The sequence below is a fragment of the Onychomys torridus genome, chromosome 1, assembly GCF_903995425.1.
Source record: "Onychomys torridus chromosome 1, mOncTor1.1, whole genome shotgun sequence".
Lineage (NCBI taxonomy): Eukaryota > Metazoa > Chordata > Mammalia > Rodentia > Cricetidae > Onychomys > Onychomys torridus.
In genome coordinates this window covers 56,562,954-56,578,409 of record NC_050443.1, presented here as the reverse complement: position 1 = coordinate 56,578,409, position 15,456 = coordinate 56,562,954, and the positions used below count along the sequence as shown (strand labels likewise).

Sequence of the window (15,456 nt, the reverse complement as noted above, 5' to 3'; positions counted from 1 at the left end):
GGAGCTCCCTCTCTTCAGCAAAGCTTTCTACTCTCTACCTGCCCTTATCTGGAGAATGTCCCTGGGCCTGGAGGACTGATCTTATCTAAAAGCTGTCTCTAAACCAGATGCCTGATTCATCTTTAGCTTGACCCTTGACACAGATCCCTGCTAGTCCTAGGGGCTCTGCTATAGGATGCTACTGCCACATACTAAGCCTTAAGATAGAAGCATGCCACTCAATGCAAAGTACGGCCTTTCCCCAGGCTCCCCAATCCTATAAGTTCCTGATATTCTGAAATGAAATTGAGCTGATTCACTGAAATCTGTCTCCCAGAGGGCTGTCTCTATTCATGCTCATGGGGAGTCAAAGCTTTCTGTTGCCCCATCTGCCTCTTTCCCATCTAGGCCTGGTAGTTGATTTCTGAACTGCTTGTTCTGTTATGTTCTGTTCCATTAATCTGTTTGTCAACGTTGGCATCACTACCACAGTCCTGATTACTGGAGCTTTATTTTAACACTTGAAATCAAGTGCTTTTACTCTCCCAACTTTGTGCTTCTCTTTCAACACTGCCTTGGTGATTCTAGATCCCCTGCATTCCCAAGTGAATTTTTAAATCAATGTCTAAGTTTATAATACTGGCGGCCCAGTGGGGAAAGAGGGCCCCCATGAGGGAAAAGAATTAGAGGCAGGGAATTTGCCAGTGAGACACTGAGGAAGTCAGACATACACTGTATTGAGGAAAGGTAACAAGCCATATGGCAGAATGTAGATTTATATAAATGGGTTAATTTAAGTTATAAGAGCTAGTTGGAAACAAGCCTAAGCTAAAGACAAGCTTTTGTAATTAATAAAAAGTCTCTGTGTCATTATTTGGGAACTGGTGGTCCAAAGAAAGTCTAACTACATTGAGATTCCTTTTCACTCCAATCAGAATGGCCAAAATAAAAAAATAAATAAATAAATAAAGATAACAAATGCTGGTGAAGATGTGGGTGAAAGGGAAACCCTCATTCGCTGTTCAGGAGGTATAAACTGGTGAAGCTATTTTGGAAATTACCATGGAGGTTTTTTGAGAAGCTAAAACCATAATTATCATGTGACTCAGATATACTATGCCTGGGCATATATCCAAAGAATTATATACCTTACCATAAAAATACCTGCACACACATGTTCATCACTGCTCTGTTCACAATTGTTATGAAATGGAAAAGGGCTAGCTGTCTATCAACTGTGAATGAATAATGAAAATCCAGTACATATGCACAATGTAATTCTACTCATTACTAAAGAATAATGTGATTATAATTTTTTAGAGAAATGGATATACCTACATAAATGTTATACTGAGTGAGATTATCCAGGCCCAGAAAGATAAATAGCATGTACTCTCACTCACATGTAAATCATAACTTTGAATATTTAGATTTCTGTCCTTAGTTGGAAGGGGTATCTCTAAAGGCCCAAAAGTAACAAAGGGGCCATGGGATGTGCATGGGAGGTCTTGTGAGGGACAGGAAAGCATGGGTGATATGAAAGTAGGAAGCATACACTAAGTAAGGATTTAAATAACACTGGGGTGGGGGATAAAGGAAAGGAGGCAGGTTGTGGGGAAAGTCAATTAAAATTTATGATGTGTAAACAAGCCATGCAGAAACCTACTACTTTATAAACTAACTGAATTTATGTAATAACAATTTTTTTTAAAAGTTTAAATGGAGGTATTCCTTTTTGGTACACAATGCTGCTCTAAGAAGCCATAACTTAAAAAAAAAAAAAAGGAAATGAAAGGGAAGGGAAGGGAAGGGAAGGGAAGGGAAGGGAAGGGAAGGGAAGGGAAGGAAAAAACAGTGCTTGCTGTGGACCATCTTCCTGAGACTGGGTGGCCATGAAACCCCCAGAGGCTCCAGAAACAATTCAGACATTCCTGTTGCTGCTATTTGTTACTGGCCAGAGCTAGATAGCAAGACCCAGTTGCTAAATGCACCCCACATACTTTGGATAGAGAAAAATCAGGATTGTCTGAGATATAAGCTGGTGGCTCCCAAACACAGTGCCAGAAGGTAGGAGAAGAACTTCATCTGTGGCCCTATCCACTGTAAAACCAGCATGTTTCAATATCAGCATGCAGACAGAGTGTGTTCACTGATGCAGTCATGACACACTGTGGTAAATAATCACTTCCTGATTGGATATGAGACCAGCTCACAGCAGGGAATACAAGCCAGAACCTATAAATCAAGTCAACAGATTATGACTGCCCAAATGTGACCTGTGCACGCTAAACTGGATGGGGAAATGCCCACAAGTCAACCCTACACAAAGAACTATAGGCAACTGAAGCAAGCTGGGAGTAGAAGAGGCGGTCCTCCCTGAGGAAGAGCACAGCAATTGGTTGTCCAGTGCCAAATGATCAGCCTTGAAAATACACATGAGTAACATTATACAGACTGAGCAGGTTATGTTTACAAATATGCAATGGCAGTTAGTGAAAAAAAATAGGGAAGGAGAATTATACTCCAAATCTCAAAAATAAAAAAATAAAAAAATAAATCCAAAATGAAATGAAGTATCTCATTAGCCACTTTCATCAAAATAAATAAATAAATAAATAAATAAATAAATAAATAAATAAATAAATAAAGTCAGTAATAATAATAAAAAAAGAGAGATTATGCTTGGGGAGGTCACAGGCCTATAAGGTAATTTATTACTGATGTAATCCATTGCCATGTTGTCAAACTGCACTCTAAACATATGCATGTACACACACGTAGACTCATGCTGCTCTCGACCTTAATCTGAGTAGCTTCTCATTATCAGGGGTGATGGTTAATGTAGAGGCTCATAACTGGCCAAAGTACTGAGAATTAGTGACTGTTGAGTCCTCAGTCCTAAACAGGACATCTGTAACACCTGCTCCAAAGCTCCAAAGGGAAGAGGAGACAGAAAGATCATAAGAGTCGCAGGATGGGGAGAAGTGCTGGGAAGCGCTAGTTTCTGGATCTGATGAGGCCATGGCAGTCATGAACACACCAAAGCAGTAGCTACCTGCAAAAAACAAGGAAGTGAAAGCAGGAGGGGAGGAAGAAGAGGGAGTGGAAGGAAATGGGAGAGTATAATAGGAGATCGTCATGACCCTAATGTGTTACAGGTACGCCCAAAATTAATGAAAATGCATTTTAATTAAGATGTTTTTAAAGAACACTGTTTTTAAGTTTTATTTTGTTTTACTTCTCATTAGCTTGATGAACCATTTCGAGACGAAGCTCATGTTTGCCTACTGGTCTCAGAGCCTTGCTATGCACTACCTCACAGAGACACTGCACACCCATAGTGATTGCGGCTCTAATCACAATAGATAGGAAATGAAGGCAGTCGAGAAGTCCATGAGCTGATGAAAATGAACCTGTGGTACATATACACAGTGGAATGTTAATAATTTTTTAGTGATCTTTTTATGACCTGGTAATAGCAATTTGCTAAAATTAAGTTATGGATATTGCATCTATTCATAAGGAATAGTAGTTAGTTGTTTTTTGTTGTTGTTTTCTTCTGTTTTGTTTGCCCTTGACTACTTACAGTGTCACCAGAATGCTGGATAAACTGAGACTAGTCCCCATTATAAAGGTTTCTGCAGGGGTTTGTGCACAATTTCTATTACTCAGTTTCATCAACTGTGAACTCATTTTTTTACTCATATTCTCTCCCTCTCTCTCTCTTTTCCCTACCCACCCCTCGCTTCCTCTGTTCTCTACCCAGCGCTCTTAGCTCCAGTACACTGTCCTATAAATTCTATGCACATTGAAGCCTCCAAACTTCACATTGGCTCCTCAATTCTATCTCCTTAACTACAGGTTTCTTTGGGGCTGCACCTGGATCCTCACTACCAATGTCCCCTGAACTATCCCTTGGAAGTTCAGACAGTCATAAGGGGAAATACATGAACTTACCTTTCAAGGATCACTATTTGATCTTGCCAGATGTTTGTAATGTTTAAAAGCATTGTTTTATCTATATTTCTATTTCTTACATGTGGCAAGAAAAATCTATCCCTAGTTTTCTCTTCTTGACCTGAGTCATTTTGTACTTATTTTTACATAAATTTGAAGCTGTTTTTTTTTATTCAACATTTTTATTGCAAGCAATTTTTCAAGACAAACCTCTTCCCCTTTTGTGTTTTGCTACATAACTCTGTTATATATAAACATATCATATTTATTAAGGATTATATTATTGAATTTTTCTGTTTATATCATTTCTGATTATAAATAACACTGTGATTGATATTTATAGGCATGAGTCTTCATCCACCTTTCATAAAAATTATTTAGGACAGATTTCAAGAAGTGAAAAAAAATTGAGTTGAGTAATGAAACTTCCTTCTAATCTTTGTAGACTTCACCCCATTGTTTTCATGAATATGTTTTCTACATTCCCACCAGCACAAAAAAAAATGTCCATCTTAGTGAATCCTCACCAACAGTAAATTCTATATCATATTTCAAAATATTTGCTGCTCTGATTTATAAATTTGGTGCTTTCATCTAAATTACATTTTTGCATTATTGAAGAGTTAAATTTATGTGAGTTTATCTATTTTTCCTTTCTTTGAGAATTTGATATTCTTATTATTGTCTACTAAGATAATAGTTTTTTAGATCAATTTGGATGAGCTTCTTAGTTCATACTCTTGCATTATCCTCCAACTAGGCATTAAATTGTGTGTGTGTGTGTGTTTGTGTGTGTGTGTGTATGTGTGTGTGTGTGTGTGTGTGTGTGTTTACATATACATGCCTGCACATCCATGAATAAATGTGTGTGGGTTTTGTGTTTCCACTTTTTCTTCTGTCTCTATCCAGAAATGCCTGTTTTTTTATAACCTTAGCATATGGGGAATACCTTACTTCATGCCTAAAGCTTCTTCCCTTGTAAATTCTTCTCTGCCAGTTTCTGAGTACACTGAGACCCCACCCTGCCTTCATGAATTCCCCATCATTATGGCATTTGTCTTGCTCATTTGAATGCTGATGTGTTATGTATCATCTACAAGCTCCTTGAGGGCAAGAGTCATTTCTTTTCATCTCAAATCCCACATATCTCTGCTAAAAATAAAAACTTCAAATACTATTGAATGAATAAGTTAACAGTTGAAAGGATGAACCTCAGGTAAACTGAAGCATCAGTACTCATTAACATAACTGGCATTTACTGAATACCTATGATGTACCATCTGAATGACATTCAAACTTAATTCATAATAATTCACTCCTTTTAAATAGCCATCTATTGTTCCCTATTTTTCTCATCAGCTCTGTTGAATATAACTGATGATCACACTGAGATCCTGTATCAAAATAGCACTGTAATTGAACAAAGCAAAAAGCCTCCAAGATGCCCTCATCCCGAAATCTCTACCTAAACTCTTGAAAACAATTAGCTTTCAGTAACTATGCACAATGGCTTTCTCTGGGCTTTTTTCTTTCTGGATGACTAGATGGCTTTTATTTGTTGAACATACTCATCCCCAAAACACCACACCACATCACTCTCAGCTCCACAAGAAAAGACCTTGTTGTGGTATGTAACTATGGAATCATTCCCTATGTGGCCATGGCCTATTAGAAATACCAGCCCCGTATGAGCAAAGAATGATGGTCCCAAGAGTGTTTCCTACTAAGAGTCTTTCTCTACCTCTCTTCGGTCCCTTGAAATACTCCCCAGCATATGCATGGATGTTTACAATCTTATAAAGAAGGTGTGACCTGTAGTAAAATAGGAAGATACTAACTTGGGTGTGAAATATTACTGTACCAAGCTGGGCTCAAAGATTTATTTCTTTGGCAAGTAAAGGAATCCAAGACTCTGCCTCATATCAAGATGGAAACAGGGCCAGGTAACTATGGAGAGGTGAAATATGGAGAAGCTTTTAGCAGATACAAAAGGAAATGGGAAGAAAGTCACAAGGGACATATAGAGCATGTCACTTCCCCCTGTATACATAGGACCCATGATGCTTGTTCCGTTTTGTGTGGAATTCTGTCTAATATCAGTATATTAGCCCAATTGTGACCACCACCCCCCCATCATGTCATCATGAGGAATAAATGCCACATCAACAGTGAAAATTATCTACTTGTCAAGCCAATGTTCATAAGTCAAAGAATAGTCTTAGAATCTCTGGACATCCCAGCCACACATAAGTCCCAGAGCCACCCCTCCCCAGGACATCTAGACTACTTCCCTCAGGTGACAAGAGATGAAGGGCTTCAGACTCAGAAGGACAAACATAGTATGTACTCACTCATAAGTGGATACTAAATGGGAGGGAAGGGATGACCATACTGCAACCCCCAACTCCAGAGAGGCTAGCTAATAGGAAAAGACCCTAGGAGGGACACATGGATGACCCTGTGAAGGAGAAGTGGATGAGATCTACATGAGCGGACTGGGTGTGGGGGCGTGGCAGAGGGTAAGGAATGGGGGATAAGAACATAGGGAAATGGAAGGGTTGAGCTGGAACAGGGACAGAGTGGGAGGGCAGGGAGGAAGATACCATGACAGATGAGGACATCATGGGAATAGGAAGAGGCAGGGTGCTGGGGAGGCTCTCGGGAATCCACAAGGTTGACCTCACCTTGGTCTGCTGGCAGTGGTCCAGAAGGTGCCTGGACCGGTCTACTCTGGTGAACAGCCTAGCAAATAACATAGCTATCATCATAGAGCCCTTGTCTGGTGATTGATGGAGGCAGATACAGAGATCCATGGCCAGGCACCAGGCTGAGCTCCAGGAATCCAACTGATAAGAGAGAGGAGAGATACTGCAGGCGAGGGACTTCAAGATCATGATGGGAGGAGGTGCAGAGATGACCGGCCACACTAGTGGAAGCCCATGTACTATGGACTGGTGGCCTTAGAGCCCCCATGGGACTGGATTAGGTCCTCTGGATTCGGAAGACGGTTGTTTGGCTTGAATTGTTTGTAGGGCACCCAGGCAGGGGCATCGGGATCTGTCCCTGGTCTATGGGCAGGCTTCTGGAACCCAGTGCCTATGGTGTGACACTTTGCACAGCCTTGGTGCAATGGGAAGGGGCTTGGACCTGCCTAGGCTCAGTGTGCTGGGCTCTGCTGACTCCCCATGGAAGACCTTGATTGGGGGATGTGGTGATGTGGGGTGGCTTGGAAAAGAGAGCTGGGGCTGGGAGGAGGAAGGAGGGGGAATCTGTGGATAGTATGTGGAGTGAGTAGAAAATTTCTTAATAAAGAAAAATGAAAAGAAAGAAAGGAAGGAAGGAAGGAAGGAAGGAAGGAAGAGAGAGAGAGAGACAGAGAGACAGACAGAAAGAAAGAAAGAAAGAAAGAAAGAAAGAAAGAAAGAAAGAAAGAAAGAAAGAGATGGAAGGCTCTTCAGACAGAGCAAAAGGAAGGCCTAGAGCCTCAAGCTCCCAGTGCTGCTAGACCAAGCCTCTCTAGGTCCCAAATGGATACTTTGCACAGATTCCAAGGAAGATCCAAGCAGACACCCTGACTGGCAAAATCACATAAGAACATCTTTAGGGGGTGGAAAACCCACCCACTTCACAGGCCCAAGATTGGATCAGAATGGGCCTTTGTGTCACACACACACTGCATTTTAATTGTTGCATAGATTTGAAAGTTTAAGGACCAAAAAAAAAAAAAACCAAAAAACAAAAAAAAAAAAAAACAAAAAAAACTCTGTTGTTTGTAAATCTTCATGTCTACTTCCAAGGCAAGTGTATCAAATGTCAAATAAAGTTCTAAGGCACGTCTGTGTTGTATTACACAGCAGGGTGCCATTTAGTAATGGACTATGTCTTGAAGCTCGTTAGGAGTTTGATGAGCTCCTCCTTTCTCATTGACCTCACCTTAGATGAAGAGATGGATAAGAAGGAAAGTTCCTTGGAAGCTTCCAGCTTTCAATCCTGTGACTTGAATATCTATAACTGGCCCTAACAGTGAGAGGCTTCTGAAGAAGATGAAAGGGATTTCAACCCTGGGCCTCACTGCCAGGGTTTAATTCATGTAGGAAACTATTCATTCCACTATCAACTACAGGCGTGGAGTCAGGTTGCAGAGGCTCTAATCACTTCGTCGGTAAGTTGAGCCCATGGTGTCCAGCCCCAGTATCAGCACTTGTGAAGCTGGGCTGGAATTGTTGTTGTTGTTGTTCGCATTCCAAAGTATTTGAGTCCAAGGGCTCTGAAGCACATAACCTCTGAATCACCAATATGAGCCCATGCCCTGGAAAACCCAGAGTCTACTTGTATTGAGTGGAAGGTTGTAATGCTTTTAATGGGACTAGAAGCCAAGAACACCCAGGAGAAATATGGCAGCTACTTCAAGAAACAGAAGAATCTGTTTCCTGTAACTTGAATCCCCACTCTCTCAGTGACAAAGTAGCTGTGTCACCTACATTGCTTTGGCTGAGTCTCCATTCATCTATCAGCTACGATGGAATGGTATGCTGGCTAGAGAAAGTCCAGAAGGCTTGACTTTGGAAAGACAGCAATTTGGGGAGGAGAGGAAGTATGGGGCATTTTTCTAGCTCCTAAACTGAAGATGAAATCACCATAAATAGCTGCCAATGAAGCAATGCCCAGTAATCCTGCACTCAGGCAAAGCTCAAATGCCAAAGAGGCCTGGCAGACAGGAGCTCAAGAGGGAGAGGCTCACTAACACTATTCTAAGTACAGGGAGCCATTAGGACAGCCAGCAGGACACTAAACTGAAGAATTTGCTTACGAGGCTTGTTAGAGACCCAAACACAACATCGCCTCTTGTTGCCAAGACATTTAATCCCAGGTCCTCTAGAGCACAGAAGACTACCTGCAATTATGCCAAGATAGTCCATGGGCCAAAGACCCTGATCCTGAAAGATAAATCCCAGCGTTATAGACCTGCTGCAAGGAGTGATGATATTGAAGAAGACCTCTTGTGTAAGGATGAGGCCAGCGTAGTCCAGAACACAATTCTCAACTTTCCATATTATTGGGGAAGCTTCAGAGACAGTGCCAGTGAAGAACAGGGAAACAATCTCAACCTATTGACAATCCTGAATCTTCTTTCTCAACATGTGATGCAATGATCAGGGAATACAATGGAGTTGAAGAAGCAGCCTCTGCTAAGAAATGCTAAATGACTTAGAAGTCTGTGAGGCATGGCAAGCTAGCAGAGTTTGGGAGCTACTGTATACTGGTAACATCTGATATATTATGGTATGAGGACCCAGCAGGATCAGAGAGAATGTAGCTATGTTTTGGGAAATGTCAAGTGGACATAGACATCATCATTACTAAAATGGAAGTTAGGGAAGAAGGGGACCACTGGAATTGCAGAGAATGTTGAGCCATGGAACAACACAAGTTCTTCTAAGTTACAGGGAATTGAGCACCTTTGCCTCAGGACATTTTCTTGCTTAGTGAGTTTGGACTGCTTCAGGCCAGCTTGGTGCAGATAAACAAACTGGTCCACCCATGGACCAACGTAGCAAAAAGCCAAAGTCCCTAGCCTAGGGTCATTTCCTTCTTCTGATTTCTATAGCGCACCCCACAGATTCTAAAGCCCTTGCTGAATCTATTAATGGGCCATCACAGGCAACCTAATTCAAAGAGAAGCAACGTTTTCATATCAGTGCTGCCCCTACTCCTGCAATGCCCTTCAATTTTTGAGCCTTTCCTTCTGCCAACCTGTCAGCTCCCCTGGACAACACTAATCAAGACACAGGACTCTAACACTTCCCTTCCCTTCAGTGAGCAAAACCATGCTCCCTTTAAAACTGAGGCTCCAGCTTCTCTTCTCTTGACTGACTTCTCCAAGGTTCCTCAGTCCCTCTTATCACACTTGGTAGAGTTTTCAGGTATGTTTAGACACATGGCAGAAGCCTCCATGAGGATCGCGAACAAAGATGACACTAAACCTGAAGTGACTTATTCAACAGATACTGGAGTTCACTTATTGGTATGTTAGAGTTCACCAACATCTTTTAGTTAACATAGTTCTTTTGATGAGTATTCTGACATCATGCATACTAATGTTGGAGTGATACAGAAATGGTTAGCATTGTCTCTGCCCAAAATAACACACAAAGCAAACTTTGTGAAGAGTTTCCAACATTAGTAGGTGGAAACACTAATTGCCCTGATTTACTCGTTACATATTGCATGCTTGCATCAAATTATGGCATAGTACCTTACAAAGAAGAATGATTATTATGTGCAAACCTTTTAATTTGAATTTTAATTAAGAATCTTTGAATTTAGTTAAGAATCTACCCTAGGAGCTAGACCCTATGGGGAAAAACAAGGACGTGGTTCAATTTCTATCTTGATAAGCAGAGAATTTAGAGGGAAGAGAAGATACTCAGGCACCACTGTATAAGGTTATGTACAAAGTGGGTGGAAGGAAAGGATGAAAAAAATTCTAGGGCGTCTTTGAGGAGAGATGGTTCCCTCTCCCCGACCCCCGACCCCAACATGGAGGCTGGGTAGCTGTTGTATCCTTTGATAAAGCACCAACACCATTCCTGGAGTAAGCCACATATAGAAACATCTAGCTAGATAATATAGTGAGAAGAGGAATGAGGGATAAACGAAGCATATTCTTGATGGTTTCTAGTCAGGGCTGTAATAGCCTTCCAAGTCTGATCATGAACGTTCAGACCAAAATGGCAGACATGGGAGCAAAGGGAAGAGAAAAGGCACAAGCCAACACAACAGTACATTGGTGAAGAGCGCCAACACTGTGGGCATCTAGCAAATGAAGGAAGACTGGAATGGCTGTCCTCCAGGCATGCAGGCTGGAACAAGGCCACAAGAGGAGAGAGGTTCACCAAATCGCCACACAGGCCCTTTCTCCCTAGCAAGGCTGGAACTGCAGTCATAAATCTTTCCCTGAGTATACTGGAGATCAGAGGACAGCTGCATGTCTATTTTAGGGACCCATAGGAGAAGTAGAGCAGGTTTAATCTCCACAGGAGGAAGGAGTCACAGTGGCACCACACTGGGCACCCACTCTCACAAAGGCATGCTGGAATAACTCTCCCATAGCTTGCAAGGCTTTGCAGGATGATACTCAGGAGGGCTATTCATGTCCTACAGGTATGCTACAAAATCCTCCCCTGGAAGAATCCTCCAAACCTCCTGGTATGCAAGTGCAGGAAATTAAGTGGAATTTATTGGGGTTTATCTTAGTTGAGATTTGGGAGATGGTACTTATGGAAGCTGTCTGGCCTCAGGCAGGCAGCCTATCACCTCGCTGTATCTCTATTACAGGTGATTGACATATCCTACCATGTCAAATCCCACAGACTTTTCTAGCCATTATTTCTAATGTCTACAACAAACCTATAAGGTAAGACTTGACATTCACACTTTGAGAAATGCCAGAGTCAATTAGGGAAGGTGAGGCAGCTCACAAAAGAATCAGCTAGAGCTGCTAGGGGACATCTTCTGGTTTCAGGGCCTTCATTTCTTATCTTCTAGCTGGAAAGTAGGGGTGTAAGGGACTGGAGGTTAGAACACAAAGTAGCTTTGGGGAAAAATTCAAAAGCAGGGAGAACAGCTATTTAGCCTTTGAGAGGAAATGGCCGTTCAATTGAAGAGAAAGATTCCCTATCATTAAGCAAATTGTTCCATGGATATGAACCATTTAGATGGTAAAGGAAATTTAAGCAAACTTTAACTACTTATGATTGTCTTACATATGGTGGCTTTAGAGATATAACACTGGAAACAGACTGCAAGATACTCCAACGGTGCCTTAACAGCTGAGGCTCGTGTATCAGGCAGCGCTTAAATCCTGGCTCTTTCACTTAAACCCCTGGTAGGTTACTCAACTTCTTTCAGTTTCCCTTGTTTTCCCCTGTAAATTTAGGCACAATCATGGCACCTGCCTCAAAGACAAAAAGAGGCTCAAATGAGATAAGGGTTGTTAAGAGCTGAATGCTGTGCTAGGCACCTAATCAACACTGTGGCAATGGCAGCTACATTGGGAAGAGGCCTCTCCTCTGTGACATTTGGTTTTTAGTCTGGCATTTTGCTTAAGAGGGGGACCATCTGGCACAAAATTTCTAAGACTGACCAAGCATACAGAAATGGTATGGCGCTTAAAAAATACCCCTGAGATCCTTGGCAATTTCCTATTCTTAGGAGCATTCTGCCTCTGGTTCTGAGGCCCCTTGATCAGATCTGCACCTGAACTTGGCTTTTTGCAAGAGGAAAGAAAAGCGATGCAGAGGGCCACAGTAGTTGTCCCTAAGAAGAGTATGTCTATGCTTCAATGTCTTAGGATTATCTTACATATGGTGCTTCTGTTGCTTCATCCTCCCAATCTTGGCTTTAATAACAAAGACAACAGAAGCCATCAGGAGTGGAAAACCATAGGGCCCCATGCCTTGAGACCCAAGGTTAACTGACAAGGACAAGGGCAACATGGTACTCGTGGCAAGGAAGAGATTACTGGGAGAGGCTCATCTATCTGTACAAGGGCACAGTGAACAGTACATTGATTTTCACATAGTATACAAGAAAAAACAAACAATTGCAACAGAATCTTAGAGACACTGTTATGACTAGGACAGGAGTGTAAAGCTCATGTGTTAGTGACCAAAGGACATGTTGAGACTGCAGCTCTCAGCAGCAAAGGCAGTGTACAGTGTCAAAATTAAACATACCCAAAATTCGAGCACCCCAATGGGCATAGACAACTAAGGACAAGCTGTGTTCTCCACCAGCATTTCTCACTGCCCCCCACAGCTTCTTAAAATCTAGACTGTAGGCCCAGAAGAGGAATGCAATAGGAAGGAAGGAGTCGTGGCCTAAAGAATCACTAATCTGACTTGATTCTTGATGTGAAGTTTTGTCATCTGATGCAATGGACATTTAAGACCAAAATAAAGTAAAGCTACAAGAAAATAAAGGGGTTCTTTTTACCCCTGGTTTTGACCCTGAGGTTTTTCACCTACCATATAAGTGAGCCTTGGAGAGTTGTGTTGACTTCTACTTTGCAACAATTTGCTTCCTCCTCCGCCCTGCCTTGTGGGCGTGACCATTACCGAAGCCTCAATGGGGGTTAGAACTTCCAGGCCAATGCTGGGATGGCTATCCACTACAAGAGTGTAAATATCCAAAATGAAATGCATACTGTTCTAGCCCCTTTTAAAAGGTGGTATGTAAGAGGCAGCATTTCCTGACCAAATTGGTCTTGGAATGGAGCACACTACAGAGATAGGCCCAGTGTGTATAAGTTTTACAAAAAAGGCTCTGGGAAGCTGTACAGTAAAGAAGCCTATTTCACTTTGTTTAACCCAGAACTTCTCAATTTATTTGATGGGGCCATTTTTTTTTTTTTTGGCTGATATATAATGTATTTCACTTCAGGAAATGCTGGTGTAGAGAACCATAGGTGAGAATGGATGATGATGGCGTAACTGTGGTGACCCAAGAGAAAAATAATCAGGTGAAACACGAGCCTAAGATTGATGCTAGGATACAGAAAATATCATGGCTGGGCATGGAAATGCGACTTGCCAAATGACCCCATATATCTTAGAAATTGGCTGAATTTCTTCTAATATTCTCTCAAGGTCCTCGCTGAGTCACTCCCATAAATGATGGATCTTAATGGTACCGAATATCTCTAAAGCCTTTATGTGAAACCATCTCCCTTTTTAACTCAGTGATTCACTCCACTCCAGGATGCAGAGGCAGAGAAAGAAGGGGCCAGGTTTCATTCTCCAATCATAAAACCATGTAACAAGACCAGCACACAACCATGATGAACTATTAGAAGGCTCGGAACTCATCTACGAAGTTGAACTGGCTGATTCTTCTGAGACCCTGTCACTTCTGGGCTATCTTGTGAGGATTATGCTCATTTATCACTGCAGGTAAAAAGGATTCATCTGAATGCACCAGACCAAAATCAACAACAACAACAAAAGAGACCGTGAGGTTTCCAGTCTGAATGATATGGATTTAAACTTCACCTCTGCCATTCCCTAGCACTGTAACCTTAGATCAAGCTGCCTGTATTTTAGCTTAAAAGTTCTATGTTCATTTGGAATTATTACGGGGATAAGAGGAAATGAGAAACTTGGGAGCAGGTAGAGATGCAGACACCGTACATCTCCAAGGAAGAAGGCATTGCCAGATTGGACTGGAGGCATCAAGATCTAAGGGCAGCCATCTTTATCTTGCCATCCATCACACAGTGCCCAGGGGCACCATGAACATGCCCTGTACCTGATTGTCCTGGTGTGCTTTCGCGTGTAAGGAGAAATGACCTTGAAGAGCAGCTCCATGGCTCCGTTAATTCCAAGCATGGCTCCTGTGGTGACTGAAGACAAAAACACCCTAGTCAGTAGCTATTGTCACAAGAAGATGTGTTAATACAACTTTAGATTTAATCATTGATGACTTTAAGGGGGTTCATGCATGTCAGTGAAAAATAAAAAACAACAAAATTTAAAGCCTCTTTGAGCAGCCTAGTAGGTAGCTCTTTCTTTCTACCTCAGTTTCAAGTTCTCTATTTTAACACTTGAATCCCCCCAAGCCTGAGGCAATGAGTTGACTGGCCTCTATTAGAATACCAATAGAAGAATGAGTCCTTATGCTCCAAGATAACCTGCCTGAGAACGTTTGCCTTTTCAGACAGTTGAGTGTGTGTGTATGTGTGTGCGTGGGGGGGGGGGGGGATTAAACCGTGGATATAGATCTAAATGATAGAAAGCCAAGAGCATACCAGATAAAACCTTCCAGATGTCACTGCCATCTCCCAGGATGCCCCAGCTTCTTTCCAATATGGTCCATAACCCTTCTCACCTCAGCTGAATTTGAGACGAGCACGGAAGAGGAAGCCAGGAGATACAGAAATGTTTGAGGGGACAAAGAAGTGTAAAGGAAGAAAAATGCCCCCCCGATAAAGTGACTCCTCTTTTTCCTCCTTTGTACTGGTGAGTCTGAGAGGGTAGATCTAGGACTGCCTGGTACTTTGGGCCTGACTTATTCTGAGAAAATGAGTGGGAACAAGGCATCTCAAAGATGCAAAGAGAGGAACAGGTGTGTCTTAGGTTGCCTTACTTCAGGCCTCAGGAAAGGAATGTAATTCTGGAGGTGGTAATACCATAGTACTATCTACCAGACAGGGACTGAGAGCAACGCCTTGGCTGTTATAAGGAGTTACAATGCTATAAGGAGTACATGTTCCTCTGTCTGCATTCCTACTGAAAAGAGTACAGAATATCACCACCCAAACTAACTGGGTGAATTTGGCACCCTGGTGGTGGCCATCCATCTTCCCACTCTTACAGTTACTAATTTGGTCCTTACTTCTAACTTGAAATGTAACACTAGAATAACAATTCTGGCAGATGATTCAAAAAGAATTAAGGAAACAAGTGGACTTGGTGAAAGTATAGTTTTAATACCTCTGATTCTAACATGGAAGTTTAGACT

The 15,456-nt window shown here is 41.9% G+C and overlaps 1 protein-coding gene across 1 annotated transcript in view; it reads right to left on the bottom strand.

Moving 5' to 3' along the window:
• The window catches only part of Agbl1 (ATP/GTP binding protein like 1), a 791,956-nt gene that overhangs the window by 734,876 nt on the left and 41,624 nt on the right, over window positions 1-15,456 (bottom strand). The window contains exon 5 of the mRNA XM_036170190.1: window positions 14,245-14,338. Coding sequence (XP_036026083.1) covers window positions 14,245-14,338 — 94 coding nt within the window. The remainder of the gene's footprint in view (window positions 1-14,244; window positions 14,339-15,456) is intronic.